General features: G+C 50.5%; 1 protein-coding gene across 3 annotated transcripts in view; it reads left to right on the top strand.

Moving 5' to 3' along the window:
* The window catches only part of CTCFL (CCCTC-binding factor like), a 30,864-nt gene continuing 16,583 nt past the window's right edge, over window positions 6,271-20,551 (top strand). For 2 of the 3 annotated variants that reach the window (XM_013985485.2, XM_013985484.2), the window contains exons 1-8: window positions 6,271-6,810; window positions 7,779-8,004; window positions 8,760-8,930; window positions 9,236-9,369; window positions 12,169-12,289; window positions 13,397-13,546; window positions 15,736-15,896; window positions 19,651-19,833. In XM_013985485.2, the coding sequence (XP_013840939.1) occupies window positions 6,271-6,810; window positions 7,779-8,004; window positions 8,760-8,930; window positions 9,236-9,369; window positions 12,169-12,289; window positions 13,397-13,546; window positions 15,736-15,896; window positions 19,651-19,833 (1,686 nt within the window). The remainder of the gene's footprint in view (window positions 6,811-7,778; window positions 8,005-8,759; window positions 8,931-9,235; window positions 9,370-12,168; window positions 12,290-13,396; window positions 13,547-15,735; window positions 15,897-19,650; window positions 19,834-20,551) is intronic. The other variant, NM_001110174.1, reaches the window with a different exon arrangement.

Below are 20,551 nucleotides of genomic sequence, written 5' to 3'. Positions count from 1 at the left end.
GCTGGCCTGTAGGATGTTCATTTATTTATGGTCTCAAAATATTTTTATATGGATCATTGATCTACATTTTCAAACAGTGTTCTGTATCATGTCTGCCCCTCCCCCCACAGCCCTTGCCCACTGGGCCAAAAGCAGGCCTTGGAGGTGAAGCTGAGCAGAAGCTACTGGAACATGTACCTTCTGTAACCAAGCACTAACGTGGCCTCCTACCCTTGTGCCATTTTGCCTCATAAGCACCGTATGCTTGGCCAGGACCTGTCTTTCCTCTGAGCCACACGTGCTGATCCAAAGCCGCTACTGCAGGGGAGCCAAAACCCAATGCTGCCTATGATGCTAAAATGCCAGCGCGCCAGGGCTCAGGGTGTCTTCCAGGAAACCCATCAGGTAAACTGCCATCAACTGTACAGAAGTCATTTATCTTGGGCAAAAAAGCTTGGTAAGCATCACTGTCACCTGGAGGAGGCAGGTGACCGACAGCCGTACCCCAGGCACTGGAAGATCCCGAGGGCAGCCAGTCCCAACCCCAGCATCTTTAGGAGATGAAACAGCCTTGCTTCCAGGAGAGCATGCTGGCTGGCCCGTCTCAGGAGGGCGATGCTCTAGCCACCAGCCCTCTTGCAGATGCCGACGAGGGCAAAGCCAGGTGCAAAGTTCTGGGCGTGAGAGGAGACGCGGGCTTGGCCACATGAGATAATTAGGAGATGGGTCTGGCTGGAGCGGGGACCGGGGAGACGTGTGGGGTAGCTAAGGGAGGCAACTGACCTCAATCTGGGGAGTTTCAACCTGACAAGACTGTGGTGGGCCCAGCAGTTAATTGAGCTTTTTGTTCTAGACTAAATGCAAGCAACTTGCCTCGTGCTCTGTCTTGACCCCTCATAAACACAGAGAAGGGTTTTTTGTTGTTGTTGTTCTGTTTTTTTTTTAGGGCTGCACCCGCGGCATATGGAGGTTCCCAGGCTGGGGTCCAATCGGAGCTACCCGCCTACGCCATAGCCACAGCAATGCCAGATCCGAGCCGCATCTGCCACCTACACCCCAGCTCACAACAACGCCAGATCCTTAATCCACTGAGCGAGGCCAGGGATCGAACCCACATCCTCATGGATACTAGTCAGATTCATTTCTGCTGAGCCACAAAGGGAATGCCCAAGGGATAAAGAGTTAAACTGGTAGAAACTGCTCCGTATACTCTTGGGGTGAAATTGAGTCACATCTGTTCTTTTGCTAGTCTCCTGTGCTCCAAAGGCCTCTTCGCAGAAATCCAGTATCTTTTCCTGGAGGCATCCCCACCTCCCCCAGATATTATCCTCCCCAAGAACTCGGGGGAGTTTGTGGCAGGGGTAGGGCAGGGTGATTTCAGGCTGCACGGACAACGAGAAAGGGACAACTGGCCACCTGCATCCCTGAATCCTTTGCTGAAATGAGGCCTCAACACTTTGGATTTTTCCAGGGGCCACCAGGCAAGCCCACGGCCTCAGGATCAAGTCTGGTCTACAGGCGGGCTCCAAATGCCGCCCACATTTTGAATCCACCCCCAGGCACGGCCAGGGCAGCAGCCTGGCCCAGGATGGCTGCCCTAGCTGGGGCCACCTCGGGGGCCCTGCACGGCACAGGACAGCCTGACCCCCACATAAGGCACCCCGCTTCCCTGGTCAGCGGGTGCCCGGACACTCTTGAAAATAACCTTCTGGGCTGTCCCTCCCACCTCCACCTTCTGAAAGAAGGCCCCTCAGAGGCTCCAAAGGGACACATCCTTCAGTGGGAGGTTCTTCAGTGAGTTCCAGGAAGGTTCGAAGAGCAAAGGAAACAAATGCAAACTTTGGTGCAACTCCCCAGGTCAGCCTCGAAGTCTGGAAAATTGCAGGCGTGTCTTCTCCGCTTTGCCTCTTTAGAGGCTCTCACCCACCCCCCTCTCCCCTCAAGGTGGCTCGTCCCTCCCCTCCTGTCTCCCCCTCTCCCTCTCTCTCTCTCTCTCTCTTTTTTTTTTTTTTTTTTTTTGCTTTTGAGGGCTGCACCCATGGCATATGGAGGTTCCCAGGGGTCGAATCGGAGCTGTAGCTGCCGGCCACAGCCCCAGCCACAGCCACACCAGATCCAAGCCACATCTGTGACCTATACCACAGTTCACAGCAACACCGGATCCTTAACCCACTGAGCGAGGCCAGGGATCAAACCCGAGTCCTCATGGATGCTAGTTGGGTTCGTTAATCATGGAGCCACGACAGGAACGCCCCTCTCTGCCCTCCAGGTCTACCTCAGTCTCCCCTTTTTACGTTCCTTTTCTTTTAAAAAATGTAGGTGGGGAATCTGGGGTTAGTAGATGCAAACTATTGCATTTAGAATGGGTAATCAACAGTTGGTCATAACACCAGAATTATATCCAATCTCCTGGGACAGATCATGATGGAAAAGAGTATAAAAAAGAATGTGTGTGTGTGCATATATATATATACATATTTATATTTATAACTCAGTCATTTTGCTGTACAGCAGAAATTGGTGTGTTGAAAATCAATTACAGTTTAAAAAAATAAAGAAATAAAATGTCTTAAGGGGAGGAAATAATTTTTAAAAATAAATTTAAAAAACGTGATTTTGGAGTTCCCTGGTAGCCTAGGGGTTAAGGATGCAGTGTTGTCACTTCTGTGGTGAGGGTTTGATCCCCGGCCCAGGAGCTTCCGCATGCCACAGGCACAGCCAAAATAAATAAAAAAAATAAAATTTTAAATGTATTTTTAATTAGTGTTTGAGATTCCTAAACATGAATTTATAACATAAACACAGCAAAACTTTCTAGCTGCATGAGTGTTAGGGCAATAATGCAAAATTAACCTAGATGAAACTAAACAGGTCATGATGGTTCAGCCCCAAAACTTAGTTCAATGATTTTTTTTTTTTTTTTTTGCTTTTTTTGTAGGGCCAAACCTGCAGCACATGAAGGTTCCCAGGCTAGGGGTGGAATCGGAGCTGCAGCTGCCGGCCTACACCACAGCCACAGCAATGCCAGATCTGAGCCACATCTGCGACCTACACCACAGCTCACGGCAATGCTAGATCCTTAACCCACTGAGCGAGGCCAGGGATCAAAACTGCAACCTCATGGTTCCTAGTTGGATTCGTTTCTGCTGCGCCACGACGGGAGAGCCCTCATTTCAATAATTTAAAAGAAGTTATTATAATCCTTCAAATATTTATCTTCTCCCCATACAGCACATATACTATAATAGAAACTCAGACACAAGGCTAAAACTAGTGATCCAAGAATTTAACCAACAAGCACCTGACTGCTAGTACATGAGTTTCTTTAAAAAATGGATTTAGTTCTACCTTCTGTAATATCAAAAATGAAAAAAAAAATGGGGGGGTGTTCTCATCGTGGTGCAGCAGAAACAAACCCAACTAGGAACCATGAGGTTTTGGGTTCGATACCTGGCTTTGCTCAGTGGGTTAAGGATCCGGCGTTGCCGTGAGCTGTGGTGTAGGTCACAGATGCGGCTCAGATCTGGCATTGCTGTGACTGTGGTGTAGGCCGGCGGCTACAGCTCCAATTTGACCCCTAGCCTGGGAACCTCCACATGCTGCAGGTGTGGCCCTAAAAAAACCACCACCACAATTTTTTCGAACAAGTACTATACACAAGTATGTGAGATAAAAATACACAGAGGGACAAGAAGGGGCTGTGGAGAACGAATGGGCAGACGCAGAGAAAGCATTTGGAAGGACAGAGAGTTCTCTGGCTACGGATGGGAGAAGAGGCCATCGCTGGTTTGTTGGTGGATGTGCTCATGCCAGGCAGGCCAACCACAGGCCATCCCGCCTCGAGGGTTCCCGAGGCCCATCCCAATCTGGTCCCCAAGACTGCTTCCTTCTGTGGGTTCTCTTGTCTGTTTGTTCGCCAGCATCCAACAATCAGCCAACAACATTTCATTAAGGCTTCATGAAACTGCTGAAAAAATTTGAAACGTGAAAACCCACCGACATTTCCCAGAATTACTGTAAATCATACCTTAAAAAAAGAAAAATCAGCAAATTGCAGATGACTTTAATCATCCATTGTCTCCAGACTTGTCTTTATTTTGTATCTAGTTGGAGACCCAATTCCTGCCGGAAACCATCAAAATCACTCCCTCCATTAAAAAGGACTTCCTGAGGTGAACCCCTACGAGTCAGAGCAACCCTTCAAGGGGAACAATTCAGGGACGGGGAATGGGTTCAGGTCACGGCTCCTTCTCTCCCACTCCCGTCTCTGCTTCTTCCTCGCTTTGCTTTCCCGCCCTGGCACCTGCCTTACAGGAGAAGATTTGGAGAGACTTCTAGACCGTCGAAGGAGCTGAGCGAGAGGGGCCGCTGCGCAGGTGGCCCAGCCCCAGGTCACCGTCTCCAGCCCTCCCCGTCTCGCCCTTCCATCCCCTGGCGTCTCCTCCACCGCGCACCCTTTCTGCCCTGCCACTTCTTTGACTCCACCGACGGCCACTTCTCACCCCTGCCCGCTTCCTGGGCCCCCTCCCACCCTCCATCACGCCCCCCATGGTCCGCCCCCTCCCTCCGTCTCCTCTCGCCCTCTCTGTCTCCTCGCCATCCATCTCCCGCTCAAGTCTCCGCAGCCTCCTACGGCTTCCTGCCTCCTCCTTCCTCCCACTCCATCTCTCAAAACCTCGTTCAGCTGGTTCTCTCCCCCGCTCCACTCCCCTCGGCACCCATCCCCAGCACCCACGGTCTCTCAGCGCCCCCTGCAGGTCCTCCTCCACTCCCCCTCATCCATTGCCCCCACCCCCGCGCCAGATCTCAGCGCCCCCTGCAGGTCCCTCTCCACTCCCCCTCTTCCACCCCACTCAGGTCTCAGCGCCCCCTGCAGGTCCCCCCCACCTCATCCATTCCCCCAAGTCTCAGTGCCCCCTGCAGGTCCCCTTCCACTCCCCCCAGGTCTGAGTGCCTCCTGCAGGTCCCCTCTACTCCCCCTCACCCACCTGCCCCCAGGTCTCAGCACCCCCTGCAGGTCCCCTCTACTCCCCCTCGTCCATCCCCTCCCAAGTCTCAGCGCCCCCTGCAGGTCCTCCGTCCTCCTCCACTCCCCCCCAGGTCTCACCTCCCCCTTCAGTTCCCCACCCCTCCCCCACCTTCCCCCCAGGTCTCAGCGCCCCCTGCAGGTCCCCCTCCACTCCCGTCAGGTCTCAGCGCCCCTTCAGTTCTCCCCCACCTTCCCCACCCCCCAGATCTCAGCGCCCCCTGCAGGTCCCCTCCACTCCCCCTCATCCACGCCCCCTCAGGTCTTAGTGCCCCCTGCAGGTCCCCTTCCACTCCCCCCAGGCCTCAGCGCCCCCTGCAGGTCCCCTCCACTCCCCTCTTTATCCACCCCTACCCCACGCTCCCTCAGCACTCGTCGCAGCTCTCACCTCCTCTCCTCCACCCCCAGCATCTGCTATCGCCCCCTCCCCCGAGCCCCGCCCCTTACACACCGCCCCCCCTTTTCCCGCCCTGCACCTGCGCACTGCTATCCCAGACCCTCGCGCCCAGGCGGCTGGTGGCGGCTGTGGCCTGCAGCACGCGGCACGAGGCGGAGCCCACCGGGCCAGGGCGGGCCAGGCGCCCAGGCCACGCCTCCCGGGTGAGGGGCCGCCCCAAGGGACCAGACCTTAGCCTCCTGCAGAGCGGGAGCTGCTCCGCGTGGCCGTCGGCGTGGGCCCCGTGGGCAGCTGGCGGGAAAGGTTCTGGCGGGTGGCGGGGAGGGGCTGGGCCAGGGAGGGGCTAGGAGGGTAGGGGTGTCCCAGGCCTGGAAGGGGCGCGTGCTTGGCCTGAACCTGTCTGGCCAAGACTGCATGGGTAGAGGCTCTAAGCCAAACATTTCCGAGGCTCAAAGGGTACTCGATCTGAAATTATGGGCTGGTGGCCCCCTCTAGGCCCAGAATGTGCATTTGCTAAAAACCAGCTTAGGGCCAAGCCTGCTAAGCCCAGGAGGTACATTTGCTGAAAGGCTGCCCAGACCCAAGCCTTTTAAGCCTGCAATGTGCATTTTCCAGAAGCCTGCTCAGGCCCAAAGGTGTTGGTTCTAGAATCTTCTGAACAAACACCTGCTTTGGCCTAAATCCTGCCTAGGCTCACCCCCCACTTGGCAGAGACTGAGTTAACTTAGTCCAGACCCCTCTGAGGCCTGTAGTTTTTTGGGACTGGAACTTGGTCAGACCTTGATCCGTACCCCGTGAGCCTGCTAGACCCAGTCCCCACTGTGCCCACCCAGAAGGCTTGCTTCTTCCCCCAACAGGCCAGGTCGTAATGGCAGGGGCCGAGCTCTCTGTCGTGCCCAAGCAGTTCACCCAAATCAAAGAACCCGAGCTGATGCTAGAAAAAGTCCTGGAGGAGGAGCAGAAAGAAGATGGGGTGTGCAGAGTGAAGGGTCACCCAGGCTCTGCAGAGCTGGAGGCTGGGAGCACCCATGGGGCCCTCCAGGCCAACATCCAGGAGGAGGAGCTGGAGCTGGTGCTGGCCACCCCCGAGGACAACGAGAAGCACATCGTGACCCTGCAATCGGTGCACTTCACCTCGGAAGATGGGGCGCTGCAGGAGCTCGGCTGGCTGGAGGAGGGGCAGGTGGGGGTGCAGCCGGCCGGGAGTGGGCTGCCGTCGCTGGTGTGGCTTGGCGAGGGGTCCCAGCAGAGCCTGCACCAGTGTGTGGCCATTAGCATCCAGGAAGAGGTGTACTCGATGCCAGAGCTGGAGAGGCTGCAGTTTCAGGTTCTGGAGGAGAATGCGACTCCTCCTGGTGAAGACAGTCGGTCTGCCGTGAGCCTGGCAGGAAGCACTGAATCCATTAAGGTACAGCTAGTTTTCATAGAATGGGGGGGGGGCAGAAAACTATTTTTTAGGATTGCCCTTGGGAGTTCCCTTCGTGGCTCAGAGGTTAACGAACCCGACTAGGATTCATGAGGACTCCGGCTCCATCCCTGGTCTCACTCAGTGGGTTAAGGATCCGGCATTCCTGTGAGCTGTGGTGTAGGTCGCAGACACGGCTGAGATCCCACGTTGCTGTGGCTGTGGTGTAGGCTGGCAGCTACAGCTCCGATTCAACCCCTAGCCTGGGAACTTCCATATGCTGCGGTTGAGGCCCTAAAAAGAAAAAAAAAAAAAATAGAATTGCCCTTTGTGCAGCATTATGTATGGCCAGGCAGTTTTAAATTTGCAATTTAAAATTAAACATCATAGGAGTTCCCCTCGTGGTGTAGTGGCAACGAATCTGACTAGGGACCATGAGGTTGCAGGTTCAATCCCTGGCCTCGCTCAGCAGGTTAAGGATCCCGGCATTGCCGTGAGCTGTGGTGTAGGTCACAGACGTGGCTCGGATCTGGCGTTGCTGTGGCTGTGGTGTAGGCTGGAGGCGATAGCTCCAATTGGACCCCTAGCCTGGGAGCCTCCATATGCCGTGGGTGCGGCCCTCAAAAGACAAGAGACAAAAAAATAAACATAAAAAAATAAAATTAAACGTAATAAAAATGTTTCCCAGGAAAATCCTGGGGGACCTCGTGTTGCCTTTGAAGAGTCTAAAAAGTTACAGCACTTAGAACACTGTAAGGTGCATTGGTGTCTAAATAGTGTCATGTTTTGCCACCCAAGGTCTTGGTGCTTAATAAACATGGCATAAGCACTTTGGCTGCTGTGGAGCATCTCTGTGCTTCTTTAATTTTTGTTTTCCTCCATGGATTTTACGGCTTCATCAAGGTGAAGCTTTGAATTGGGCTGTAATTGAGAGTCTTGTATTTGTGTGAATACTTCCTCTTGTTTATTAGCTGGACACAGGTCAGAAGGAGGAACAGCTCCTGGTGGAAGGAGGACTCAGCGAAAAAGCAGAAGAGCAGTTTTTTCTTGTGGAAGCGAGGCCGGGAGAGGAAGGAAGAGACGAGATTGTTCTGACAATTTCAAACTTCACCGTGGACGAACCAGAGACACATCCTGCAGCGGGCGAAGCGCCTGTTGAAAAAGCCGACGAGACACACAGTCAGAAAAAGACAAAGGGTAGGCCAGTGCATGTGGGCTCAGAGACTCTGCCCACCGCAGGGCTGTGGGTTTCCTTTAGGGGAACGAGCTGGCCATGGATGTTTTCAGGGGTGGACTTCGTTGCTTTCGGAATGTCAGGAAATGGGAGAAATTTTGAACCAGTGTCCTGTTTCGTGAATCCAATCCAAGAGTGTTGCGTCTTGCACCCAGATGCTTTTAAAAGCTAGGAAAGATGCTCCTTTCAGAGGGCTGTGCACTTACATGGAAGTTCAGGCCCCGTCTGCTCTCTAGTTTGCAACCCCAAAGTTAGGGGAGGGGCTTGGGGGTCTGATGGAGACAAGAGCAGGTGCTTCAGAGCCAGGACAGGTGCCTTCTCCGGGAGGGGCTGTTTAGATGAGGGCCTCGAAAATGATTTGTTCTGTTTTTTAAAAATATTTGTGTCTCACTTCTTTAAACCAGGGTTTGCTTCAAGCACATGTATTATTAGGTGTTCGTATGTTTATAATTGTTGCAGCTTCCTGATGGTTTGACTCTTTCATCATGACATCATGTTCTTATTCGCCTTGTAACGATTTTGGTCTAAGTCTGTTTTGCCCGTGCGTGCAGCCACCCCGCTCTGTCTTGCTTGCCGTTTGCATGGAGCGTCTTTGGTGAGGGTACCACAGGAGGGGACGAAAGGGACATGCTGGGTCAGTTTGACGTGATTAAATGGAAGGTGAACACCTACCGCAAGATTTTTCCAGCCGCATAAACGTTGTCTCTCCTTCCTGCAGAAGTAAAGCGAACCTTCCAATGCGACATCTGCGTGTTCACCTCTTCTCGGATGTCCAGTTTTAATCGTCATATGAAAACGCACACCAGTGAAAAGCCCCACGTGTGTCACCTTTGCCTGAAAGCGTTCCGTACCGTTACTCTGCTTCGAAATCACATTAACACCCATACAGGTAAAACTGCTCAGAGGGATGTTCTCCTTGAACGAAGAGTGTTGAGGCTGATCACACGCAAACCCACCTTTTTCCCTATTAAACTAACGCGTGTTTCAGACTCTGGTTTTCTCTTTTTTTCTTCCGTTTTGGTTAAAAACCTTGAATGTTGCAAAATTGTTCTCACATCCCTCTGGGGCATTTGTGGTTTAAAGAGCCTCTTTGTCATTTTTAAAGCATTTTGAGACTGTCATTTATAAGGTACAGTTCCCTAGGAAAACGTGGTTCGATCACGCTGAAAAGAATAAACTGTGATTGTTTTTCAGGCACCAGGCCCTACAAGTGTGGTGACTGTGACATGGCGTTTGTCACCAGCGGAGAGCTTGTTCGGCACAGACGTTATAAACACACTCACGAGAAACCCTTTAAATGTTCCATGTGCAAATACGCCAGTGTGGAAGTAAGTTCACCCTTGCAGGTAGCATCTTCTTGAGAAGGGGCTGTACACGTTATGTGTAAGTTCCTCCAGCAGCAGAATTTCCTGCAGCCCCTATGCTGGAAATAACGCTTCTTCTGTTTTTTACATTAAAACTTAAACACAGGATTTCTTTTTCTGTTCGATTACCAACTAGTGACAGCAATAGGTAAAGGTGTACAAATTGCAGATACTCTGTGGTCCTTGAGACGTGCTTCTCGTGTTTGTTCAAAAGTTCTGCGCTTGGAGTTCCCGTCGTGGCGCAGTGGTTAACGAATCCAACTAGGAACCATGAGGTTGTGGGTTCGGTCCCTGCCCTTGCTCAGTGGGTTAAGGATCCGGCGTTGCCGTGAGCTGTGGTGTAGATTGCAGACGCGGCTTGGATCCCGCGTTGCTGTGGCTCTGGCGTAGGCCGGCGGCTACAGCTCTGATTGGACCCCTAGCCTGGGAACCTCCATATGCCACGGGAGTGGCCCAAGAAATAGCAATAAGACAAAAAAAAAAAAAAAAAAAAGTTCTGCCCAGCATTTTAGGTAGCATTCGTTCCACACAAGCAAGATGTTTTTGCTCAGGAGTTCCTGTTGTGGCTCAGCGGGTTAAGAATCCAGCTAGTACCCATGAGGATGAGGGTTTGATCGCTGGCCTTGCTTAGTGGGTTAAGGATCCGGCATTGCCATGAACTGCTGTGTGGGTCGCAGATGCAACTCAGATCTGACCTGGCAGTGGCTGTGGTGTAGGCTGCAGCTCTGATTGGCCCCCGAGCTCGGGAACCTCCATATGCTGCAGGTGCAGCCCTAAAAAGACCAAAAAAAAAAAAATGTATTTGCTCTAACATATGACATAGATTTCATCTGAATTTTTGCTGAAAGTTCGGAGCTTTCCGCATTGGCCCTTGGTTTGATACAAAGCACCTTCCTTGAAGGTTTAGACACGGCCATGTCCACTCGTAGTGGCAGAGACCACCTTTCCAGCCTGCAGTTACGTGTCGTGGTCATTTCCTGTTTGATTGATGTCATTCTGCCGACTTAGCGTGCCCTCAGTGAAACGACAGCAGAGCAGTACCTTTAATTTTCAATGTCATTTTTCTTAGTTACTTCTGAGGGACTCCAGTATCTAGAGGGACACGTGCTGGGTCCGGATTTTGAGCCCCGTTGGGAAAGGCCCAAACTGAGTGAAAGGGGTGGCTGAAGTTGAAATATGGTAGTGATGCAACAAGGTTTCATCAACTAGGAAATTTCACAGACAGGGTCCAGATTCGATTCCAAGAAATCTTTCTTTGCACGTACTATTTTTAAAAACCTTTTCTCATCTGAGTTAAAGGTCATGATTATAGTATGAAAACACACAGCGAGAGCATCAAAGAATGAAGCCATCTGAGTCTCCGACGCCTGGCGGGGACCTTCTGGCAGGGGTCCTGGCTATTCTCAACACAGAGCTCCCAGGGTGGGCGGTCTGCCCCCAGCCTGTGGGGGGTTGCCCTGGACACCTGGACCCTCTGCTGCTGCCCTCACCCCTGTCCTTTGCAGCTTCCAGTCCTGCTGGTCTGCTCTCCCGGGGGATGGGTGGGGGGTTCAGCTCCCTGAAATGCACATCACACCAGCCTCTGAACCTCACTTTCAGAGCCGTCCTGAGTCGGTTTCCCCACGGCAGCCTTTGAACGTTCACACCACTCACCGTCTCGAACCTTTCGTGTGACAATTTTAAAAACTCTTTTTCTTTTGCTTTCTGATATACTCAGAAATAGCCCTTTTCCTTCAAAAAATCTGAGCCGAATTGTTGCTTTAGATCTTGTTTTCCATTTGTTCTTGAAGGTTCTTTAGGCTTGTGTGTCCTTGTGGCACAGCGAACTGGGCAGAGGGGACCTTCCTGAGATGACCAGCAGGGCAGGCGAGGGCTTTCCGACACCTGTAGCCCAAGCATGCTGGATGCCCTCTGTTCCGCTAAACGTAGATGAGGGCCTGGAAGAGGTGAATGCAGAATAAGGACAGTTCTAGAAGGGAATAAAAGAAGCAAAAAAATGATCAAATGGGAGGTGCGACTGCCTTTTAGCTAATTGCCTAGGACACGTAATTAATCAGGTTACAATATAGTTTCTTCTACTTAAAAGTTAACTTTTTGCAGTGAAATTACTACCACCTAGAATCTATTCTTTTTTGGGGGGCACACCCGTGGCATGCCAAAGTTCCCAGGCCAGGGATTGAACCCAAGCCACAGCAGTGCCCCAAGCCGCAAGAGTGACCGCACCAGATCCTTAACCCGCTGAGCCACCAGGGAACTCCTAGAACCTATGCTTAATGGCAAGGCTTCCCCTCCATCCCCGTGCCATTTAGGGTCCACAGAACTTGGAGGTGTGGGGCGTCTCTGACAGATGCTGGTCCATTAAAGAGCTGCTGTTTCAAGAGTCTGTGTTTATGCAAAACAAAAACGTTCTGGCCTCCATGCTTCTGCAGCATGTTCTCAACTTGGCAGCTATTGAGAGGCTTTTGCTTTAGAAATGGAAATAAAATCGTGCGTGGCACTGAGCAGCAAGCTTTCCATTTTCCTTTGCCAAGTGACGTTGGATACGAGAGTCTCTGGAACTGACTGCTCATTATCACCCGAGGATCTTGAACACACATCAGATGAAAAACAGCCACCGCCGGAAAGAAAAAGCAGTGGTGTAGCGTGTTCCTGGGGGTGTGAACGCGGGCTCCTTTAAGTGTCTTTGATGATGCTGGTGCATTGGAGACTCCCCAAGTTGGAGGAAGTCTCTGTTGCCCTAACTGCCTTTCATTTGTGTATTAGGCCAGTAAATTGAAGCGCCACATCCGTTCCCACACGGGAGAACGCCCCTTTCAGTGCCCACTGTGCAGCTACGCCAGCAAAGACACGTACAAGCTGAAACGCCACATGAGGACACACTCAGGTACAAGTGTCGCATGCATAAGGCCACGTGAGTAAAGGGTAGCATTCCTTTGTCACAGGGGACCTTGCAGCGCTCACAGAGAACTTTCGAGGCGCAGTGGTTCACAAATCCGTCTAGGAACTATGAGGTTGCGGGTTGGATCCCTGGCCTCGCTCGGTGGGTCAGGGATCCGGCATTGCTGTGCGTTGTGGTGTAGGTCACAGACGCCACTCAGATCCTGCATGGCTGTGGCTGTGGTGTAGACTGGCAAGTACAGTTCCGATTTGACCCCTAGCCTGGGAACCTCTATATGCTGTGGGTGCGGCCCTAGGAAAGGCAAAAAGACAAAAAAAAAAAAAAAAAAAAAAAGGTTGACACAGGCATCAATTGATCTGCATCTTTGCATTTATTTAGTGTTAAGGAAGCATAATTCAGCACATAAACACGGCACAGAAATACCACGTGGGGGAGTTCCCCCTGTGGCACACCAGGTTAAGGATCAGCTGTAGTGTAGGTCACAGCTGTGGCTCAGATTCAGTCCTTGGCCTGGGAACTTCCACATGCCTTTCGTACAGCCGAGAAAAGAAAAAATGAAAAATTAGAAGAAGGATAATTTAAAAATTAAATAAATACTGCTTGGCAACCTCCCCATAACAAGTAAAAACCTTCACCTATTTGTTCCCATAGGCTTCCCAGGTTTTTAAAAGTTGATGCCAAAATTCATCCTTCGACTTTAAGGCAAAATGTAGAACAAAGCGTGCTGGCTTCCAAGCGCGCTGACTATGTGTGTGGTTGCTGTGGAAGGACTGTGATTGTGTCCGCTCCTGGGTTCCTCCCGCCAGGGTGGGAACTAGGGATTGGTGTTGAGCCAGGAGTCGCCACTGGATGTTAGAAGAGTCGCCCACCTGGACCGCTGTCCACACATCTGGATGGCCCGCTGTTGGGCTTGATTTAGGAACCGGGCACTCACCCAGGGGTTACACCACGAGAAAGGGGTTGATGGGGGCAGGGGGTCTTGGGGGAAAGAAAAGCTTTCAGCTTCAGCGGTCCTTGGGGGTGCATCAGGGATCTTGGGGTGAAGCCCTTTGGCGGCAGGGGTGTGTGTCATCATTATCATCCGTATTCCAGGTGAGAAGCCCTACGAATGCCACATCTGCCACGCGCGCTTCACCCAGAGCGGGACCATGAAAATACACGTCCTGCAGAAGCACAGCGAGAACGTCCCCAAATACCAGTGTCCGCACTGTGACACCATCATCGCGAGGAAGAGCGACCTGCGTGAGTGTCTCCTGTGGCTGCCCCGTGTGCACCTCTTCCTGGGAAACCGGTGGCGCCCTGGGCCTGACTCTGGGGGAGGCAGCAGGCTGTAGGAACAGCACCCGGTTTTTTTCCAGGGGTCCTGCAGTGCCATCCTGTGGCCAGATAGCGTAAGTGCAGTTTCAGGGTTCAGCCTGGGATGGGTCCAGGCACACGGGTGAGCTCTCACCAGCCTTTGCGCTCCAAAGGGGCTTTCAGGGATGTTATGTTATTCCATAGTGGGCCCATTTTTACAGATGATGAAGGGAATCAGAGACAAGAGAGTGAGATGTTCAGAGCCCGGTGATCAGGGCCCCGGGAGGTGGCCTGGTGACCGACTGACTCTTTCTTAATGTCCTCAGCAAACTTTTCTTAAGGTTCTGGGAGCTGAGGGTGCATAGTAAGAAGCAAGACCTGGTTCTTCCCAGGAGGAACTTGCTTCAAAGAGCCCCCGTCACATGACATGAAGTACACAGTGTGACCCGGTGAATGCTCCCTGTGGTTCCAGGCACGTGAGGGACTCAGAGGGCAGACAAGGAGCTGGGATTGTAAACCAGCAGTGACCGTGAGGGAACCAGCCCCTCTGTGGTTTCCGGGCTCCTGGCCTCTCACTTTCCCTGATCTCTTTCCACGATACGTAACGTGGACACTCAAAATACATTGGCAAAAACGGAGTCCCCCGTTTGCCCAGAGAAATTCTGGAGATGAGAGGCACTGGTTTTGGAACCCTCTCTGAACAGATAAAGGTGTTTAATGAAACCTCACTTTTCTTTTTCATCCAAAACATTTGTCAGTTGCAGAAGACAGCCCTGGGGACCCTTGCAGGGTCCAATCCAGATGCCCCAAAGGGATGTATTTGTCAGCACGACCAAGAGATGCAGGCTCTGTCCCGTCCGAGTAGGTGATGCTGTCCACCTGCCCCATAAGATGCTTTGTAAACTGGCTAATGAGGCTTCCTTCCTGTCAGGCTCTTTATGCGACCACGTGGGTCAGGGGTGCACTTCCGCCCTGCCGGTGTGGATTTCTGTTTGGCCTCTTCCATAAAGGATCCCCACACCACCGTGCTTTCGACGCAGTTGAGCAGAAATTATCCCAGAGGGTGCCTGTCGATTCTCACAGAGGGAGGAAACAGAGCATTGACTCTAACAGGATGTCTGGCCATGTTTTAAATTCAAATGGAGAGGTTCTGTCTTCGTTACGTAAAACCATCTTCACCTTATCCTAAAAACCCGCTCACGCTGTCAGGTTCTCCAAATGCTTTGGTAGACAAACACGTCAGGTCCAAGATGCTCTACTTTCTATAAGGTTCATGGGAAGGAATGTAAAGGAGTTCCCTGGTGGCCTGGCAGTTAAGGACTCAGCGTTGTCACTGTTGAGACTCGAGTCGCTGCTGTGGCATGGGTTTGATCCCTGGCCAGGAACTTCTGCCGGCTGCAGAAAAAAGGTAAAATGAGATGCCAGTATGCGTCATTTAGAGCAGCGATTTTAGCTGAGAATGGTGTTACCCCCAGAGACATTTGGCAGTATCTGCAGGCACTTTGGGGGTCACACGTGGGGAGGAAAGGATGCTGCTGGCACTAGGGCTGGAGGCCAGAAATGCTGCTAAACATCCTGCACAGGACAGCCCGCCTCACCCAAGAAGGAACTAGCGTCAAGGGTTAATGCAGGCAGACCTTGTTTTGTTGCGCTTTGCTTTGTTACGCTTCTCAGATCCTGCGTTTTTTACAAATTGAAGGTTTGCAGCAACCTTGCATGGAGCAAATCTGTCGGCACCATTTTTCCAACAGCATTTGCTCACTTGTTGCCTCTGTGCCACACATTGGTAAATCTCACACAATCTTTCAGACCCTCCAGCAACGGGCTTCTAATCTGCTAAAGGCTCAGAGAGTGATTAGCTTTGTTTAGCCGTAAAGTATTTTTGAATGAAAGTATGTACCTTGTTTTCAGACATAACGCTATTACATGCTTAATTGATTACAATACAGCATAAACATACATTTCGTATGCACTGGAGAAAATCCGTGTGCCCCACTTTATTTGAATTTTCGTGATGGTCTGGAAAGGACCTGCCGTTATCTCCAAGGTCTGCCTGCACTGCCAAGGCTGAAAAAACCCAATGTGGGGCGGGGGGGGATGCTCTTCTCGTGTAAGATACTCTGTAACTGTTTTAGGTGTCCATTTACGCAACCTGCACACGTACAAAGCTGCCGAGATGAAGTGCCGCTACTGTTCTGCCACCTTCCACGAGCGCTACGCTCTCATTCAGCACCAGAAAACTCATAAAAACGAGAAGAGGTTCAAGTGTGAACACTGCAGCTACGCCTGCAAGCAGGTACTGTTTTAGGCACTTTGGGGAGCAGCTGAGCGTTTAAAGCAGCTGTTCTGAAAGGGTGGTTCAGAAGTGTGGTTCAAAGACCCCTAGAGGTCCCTGAAACCAACCAGGATCACAAGATCAAAATCACTGTCATTCATTAGTGATAACAGCAGCACGTTATTTGCCCCTTTCGCGCTATGTGATGTTGGCAGTGATGGTGCAAAAGCAGTGGAGCTGCCTTAACATGAATCAAAGCAGCCACACCAAGCAGGACCACTTCGTTCTTGTCCTTCATGCACTGGTGGCAAAAAGCAAGGGCAGTTTGACTCAAGAATGTCCTTGAGGCGTTCCCCTCGTGGCACGGTGGAAGTGAATCCAACTAGGAACCATGAGGTTTCGGGTTTGATCCCTAGCCTCGTTCAGTGGGTTAAGGATCTGGTGTTGCTATGGCTGTGGTGTAGGCCAGCAGCTATAGCGCCAATTAGACCCCTAGCCTGGGAACCTCCATATGCCATGGGTGCAGCCCTAAAAAGACAAAACACACACATACACACACACGCACACACGCACACACACACACACACACACACACACACACACAAAAGAATGTTCCTGAGAAAGCAGTGGAAGTTGTTGGCTTTAGGAATTGCCACTGTGGTGCAGCAGGTTAAGGATCCAGCATTGCTGCAACTATGGCCTAGGTCACAGTAGCAGCTCAGATTCAATCCCTGGTCCAGGAGCTTCCATAGGCTTCTGGTGCAGCCAAAAAAAAAAAAAAAAAAAAAAGAATTAACTTTATTCCATCTTGACCTTGAATACTCACCTTTTTAATAGTCTGTGGGGTGAGCTAGGACCTTGACCTACAGCCCCGACCACTGTCCTCCAAAGCCCGATGGGCGTCTGGAACCCATGGGATTATTATTTTTTTTTTGAGTTGCCAGCTCAACTAGCCACTTTTTCATAAATCACTGTTTTTACTTGAAAGGACCACTGACAAACTCTGGTTATTCCATTACTGAGTATTTAATAGACATTTTCGTGAAAGCGCACAAACTGATCTGGTCACTTCAAGGAAAATGTGTTGCCCAGGAAACAGTGTGCACTTTCAAGAGGAGATTAGACTTAGAACTGGGGGAAAGCTACCTCCCCCCGCACGAGCCTGACGGCTTTCTAGTACCTAAAGACTGTTCTGATGAGACTTGAGTGGTTTTAAGAAAACAGGTTTTTATAATACGTATTCAACACTTAGAAGCCCTTCCTAACTCAGTTAACTGATGTTTCCCAAATAACCCACCTACCGCTGAGCGCTTCATGCACGTGTGAAGACCCATTCAAAGTACAAGATAGCTCTGTAGATTTGAATGTAACGGAGCTCCAGAGTCGTCTTTGGTATGGTTTTGGATTCCACCTTTTAACCAACTTTTAAGAAATTGCCACATGTTGAATTTTGGTATACTGTCAGAGAAGAATATCCACAATGGTTTGAAAACCCTGTACACATGCTGCCCCCCTTTCCAATGACGTATCTGGGAGAAAACGTTTTCTTCATCTGGTTTAACTACGCCAAACTCCAGCAGACCAAAGGCACAAGCTGTTTTCTTTTCATAAGGCTGCCGGACCTTGAAATAAAAAATGGAGGAGTTCCCGTCGTGGCGCAGTGGTTAACGAATCCCACTAGGAACCATGAGGTTGCAGGTTCGGTCCCTGCCGTTGCTCAGTGGGTTAACGATCCAGCGTTGCCGTGAGCTGTGGTGTAGGTCGCAGACGAGGCTCGGATCCCGTGTTGCTGTGGCTCTGGCGTAGGCTGGTGGCTCCAGCTCTGATTGGACCCCTAGCCTGGGAACCTCCATATGCCGCGAGAGCAGCCCAAGAAATGGCAAAAAGACAAAAATTAATTAATTAATTAATTAAAAAAAAAACTTAATTTAAAAAAAAATGGAGGATGACCAGTTAAATTTGAATTTCAGATAAACTGCATATGCTTTCGTATGGAAGTATGTTCCAAAGAGCCTGTGTTTTAACTGGCAATCGTATACATGAGGCCAGACATTAATTTTTTTGTTTTAGAAAATAGCTAATAAATGTTTGCAGAAATATGTTAACATGTAGTTGATTTGTTGCTATGTTTAAAGGAACCGATAAGCATTTTTTAATATTTTTAAATTTCTTAAGTGACTTCTCAAGCAGTCATTATTAATAGAGCTCACTCCCCTAAACAAGACTGTCTTGGAGTCATCAGTGATTTTTTTTTTTTTTTTAAAGAGTATGACAGGTCCTAAGACCAGAAGTTGAACTGAACTGCTTCTTGGAAGCATTGTGTGCTGCTGTGACTGTTTCGCCACTGGTCACGGTGGCGGGGTGGGGGGTGGGGGGGGGGTGGAAATCAGCGCTTATTGTGTTTACAAAGTGTGGACCATAAATAGTATGTGCTGTGAATAAAAGAGAGCTTTTCTTGCAGATATTGAGCATCAGACTGTTCTGAGGTCCAAGGCTCAAATTTGCTTAAATAAACTAGAAGGACTTCCAGGAAGATGGATGAGACTGGATGGGGGAGGGGGGGGGTCGGGGAGATAAAGCCCTGCAGGTGTTTGGGGGAGCAGAGAGCAGACGGTACCTGGAGGCCAGAGCACTGCTGGGGGCACTGAACCACTTTGGTCCTGGACCCAAAGCAGGCTTCCCGGGATTGACCTTGACTCCCACAGGAGACCAGGGGATGCTTACCTGGGAGGGAGGAACGAGATGAAAGGTGCGAGCAGAGAGGCAAGTATGTTCATGAGAGGAGGGAGCCTGGAAGAAACACTGTCAGGTAGGTTATTCGTGGTGATGCAGAAGCAGCCAAGTAGTTCATTGGAAAAATCAGGCCTTTTATTTCTGTATCTTTTTGTCCTGATTCCACAAATGATTTGCTCATATAAATCTTCGTTAAAATTTCTGGTGTTTCTGGAGTTCCCGTCGTGGCGCAGTGGTTAACGAATCCGACTGGGAACCATGAGGTTGCAGGTTCGGTCCCTGCCCTTGCTCAGTGGGTTAACGACCAGGCGTTGCCGTGAGCTGTGGTGTAGGTTGCAGACAGGCTTGGATCCCGCGTTGCTATGGCTCTGGGGTAGGCCGGTGGCTACAGCTCGGATTAGACCCCTAGCCTGGGAACCTCCATATGCCGCAGGAGCAGCCCAAGAAATGGCAAAAAGACAAAAAACAAACAAAAAAAAAATTTTTTTTTTTATTAAGAACAGCGATGTTCACCCCTATGCCTTTCCCTCCATATGAAGATTTGTTAGAAGACCATCGGGAAGGAGAGGGAAGCATTTAGATGCATAACATCCTTCCGACCCCACGGGTCCGATGAAGGGAAACTCTAACCATAGATTTTCAAGTCTGCAGGTGCCATCTGCTCTTCGTAAACTCGGGTCACGGCGGGCAGTTACAGCAGTGGGGCTGCAAACACAGGAGTTGTCTTTTGGAGGGGAAATCCGTTATGGCTTTGCTCCCCAACATTCATTCTGCCACACGCCCCGTGGGACCTCAGACCCGCTGGGACGGACTGTGGGGGCCTGACGGGAGGGGCCGTGTAAGAGCTGGTTTCCTAGAGGCCGGACCGCGCTGCTTCCCCCGGAGTGCCGTGTCGAGGATGCAGTCGCTTTGTTTTCCCTTAAAAATGTACACACATCTTTGGGGAGGAAGGAAAAAAAAAAGGTGTACAGTAGATAATGTTGGATACTGAGAAACTCCAGTCAAGACCTAAGCCACTTGCTTTCCTCCCCTTCCCTCCCAGGAACGTCACATGACCGTTCATGTCCGTACCCACACCGGAGAGAAGCCATTTGCCTGCCTCTCCTGCGACAAATGTTTCCGACAGAAGCAGCTTCTAAATGTTCACCTCAAGAAGTACCACGATACAAATTTCATCCCAACTGTTTACGAATGCCCCAGGTGTGGCAAAGGCTTCTCCCGCTGGGTAAGCTTTCTCGAGTCCCACTAAATCCTCTTAGAGACATCCTGCCGTCTCCCAGACACAGAGTCACACTCGGGCAGCTTAAACTTGATTATAGAAACTTGCTAGAACTTAAGATTGCATCTGTCATGCCTTGGGAAAGTGGTTATTCGTTATTTTGGAGCCATGAAACTCTTGAAAATCTCATAAACGTGTGGTCTCCCTTCCATGGGGGTGGGGGGACAACCAACCTGCAGACAAAATCTTGCAAATGGTTTTAGGGGGTTCTTAGACTCCCAACACTCTGCAGACAAAGAACCCCTGCTTTTAGTGCAACACTTAAAAATTGTCCCTGTGGATTAGATGTAGGCTATTTCACAGAGAGAATGCAATTTTCAGTGTGTTTTGTAGGTATTCTTTCTTAGAATAGTGCTGTTGGTACAGTGCTAAGAAATACATTTACTCTTCAATTTGACTTTTTCTTCAGGTGTTGCATTAGTTACCTATGGTTGCATAACAAATTACCTCTAATCTTCGTAGCTTAAAACAACAAACACCTATTCTCTCTCCTTCTCCGTGGGTCAGGAGTCTGGGAGAGGCTTGGCTGGGTGGTTCTGGCTCTGGGTGTCTCAAGAGATTGCAGCTGGGATGTGGTTGGGGCTGTGGTCATTTGTAGGCTTCACTGCCTGGAAGGTCCACTTAATAATTAGTAATAAAGCCACCACAGGTGATTAACTAGATC

This window comes from Sus scrofa, chromosome 17 (genome assembly GCF_000003025.6).
Source record: "Sus scrofa isolate TJ Tabasco breed Duroc chromosome 17, Sscrofa11.1, whole genome shotgun sequence".
Lineage (NCBI taxonomy): Eukaryota > Metazoa > Chordata > Mammalia > Artiodactyla > Suidae > Sus > Sus scrofa.
Note: the sequence above shows the minus strand (reverse complement) of the source record. Positions and strands in the feature narration are given on the sequence as shown.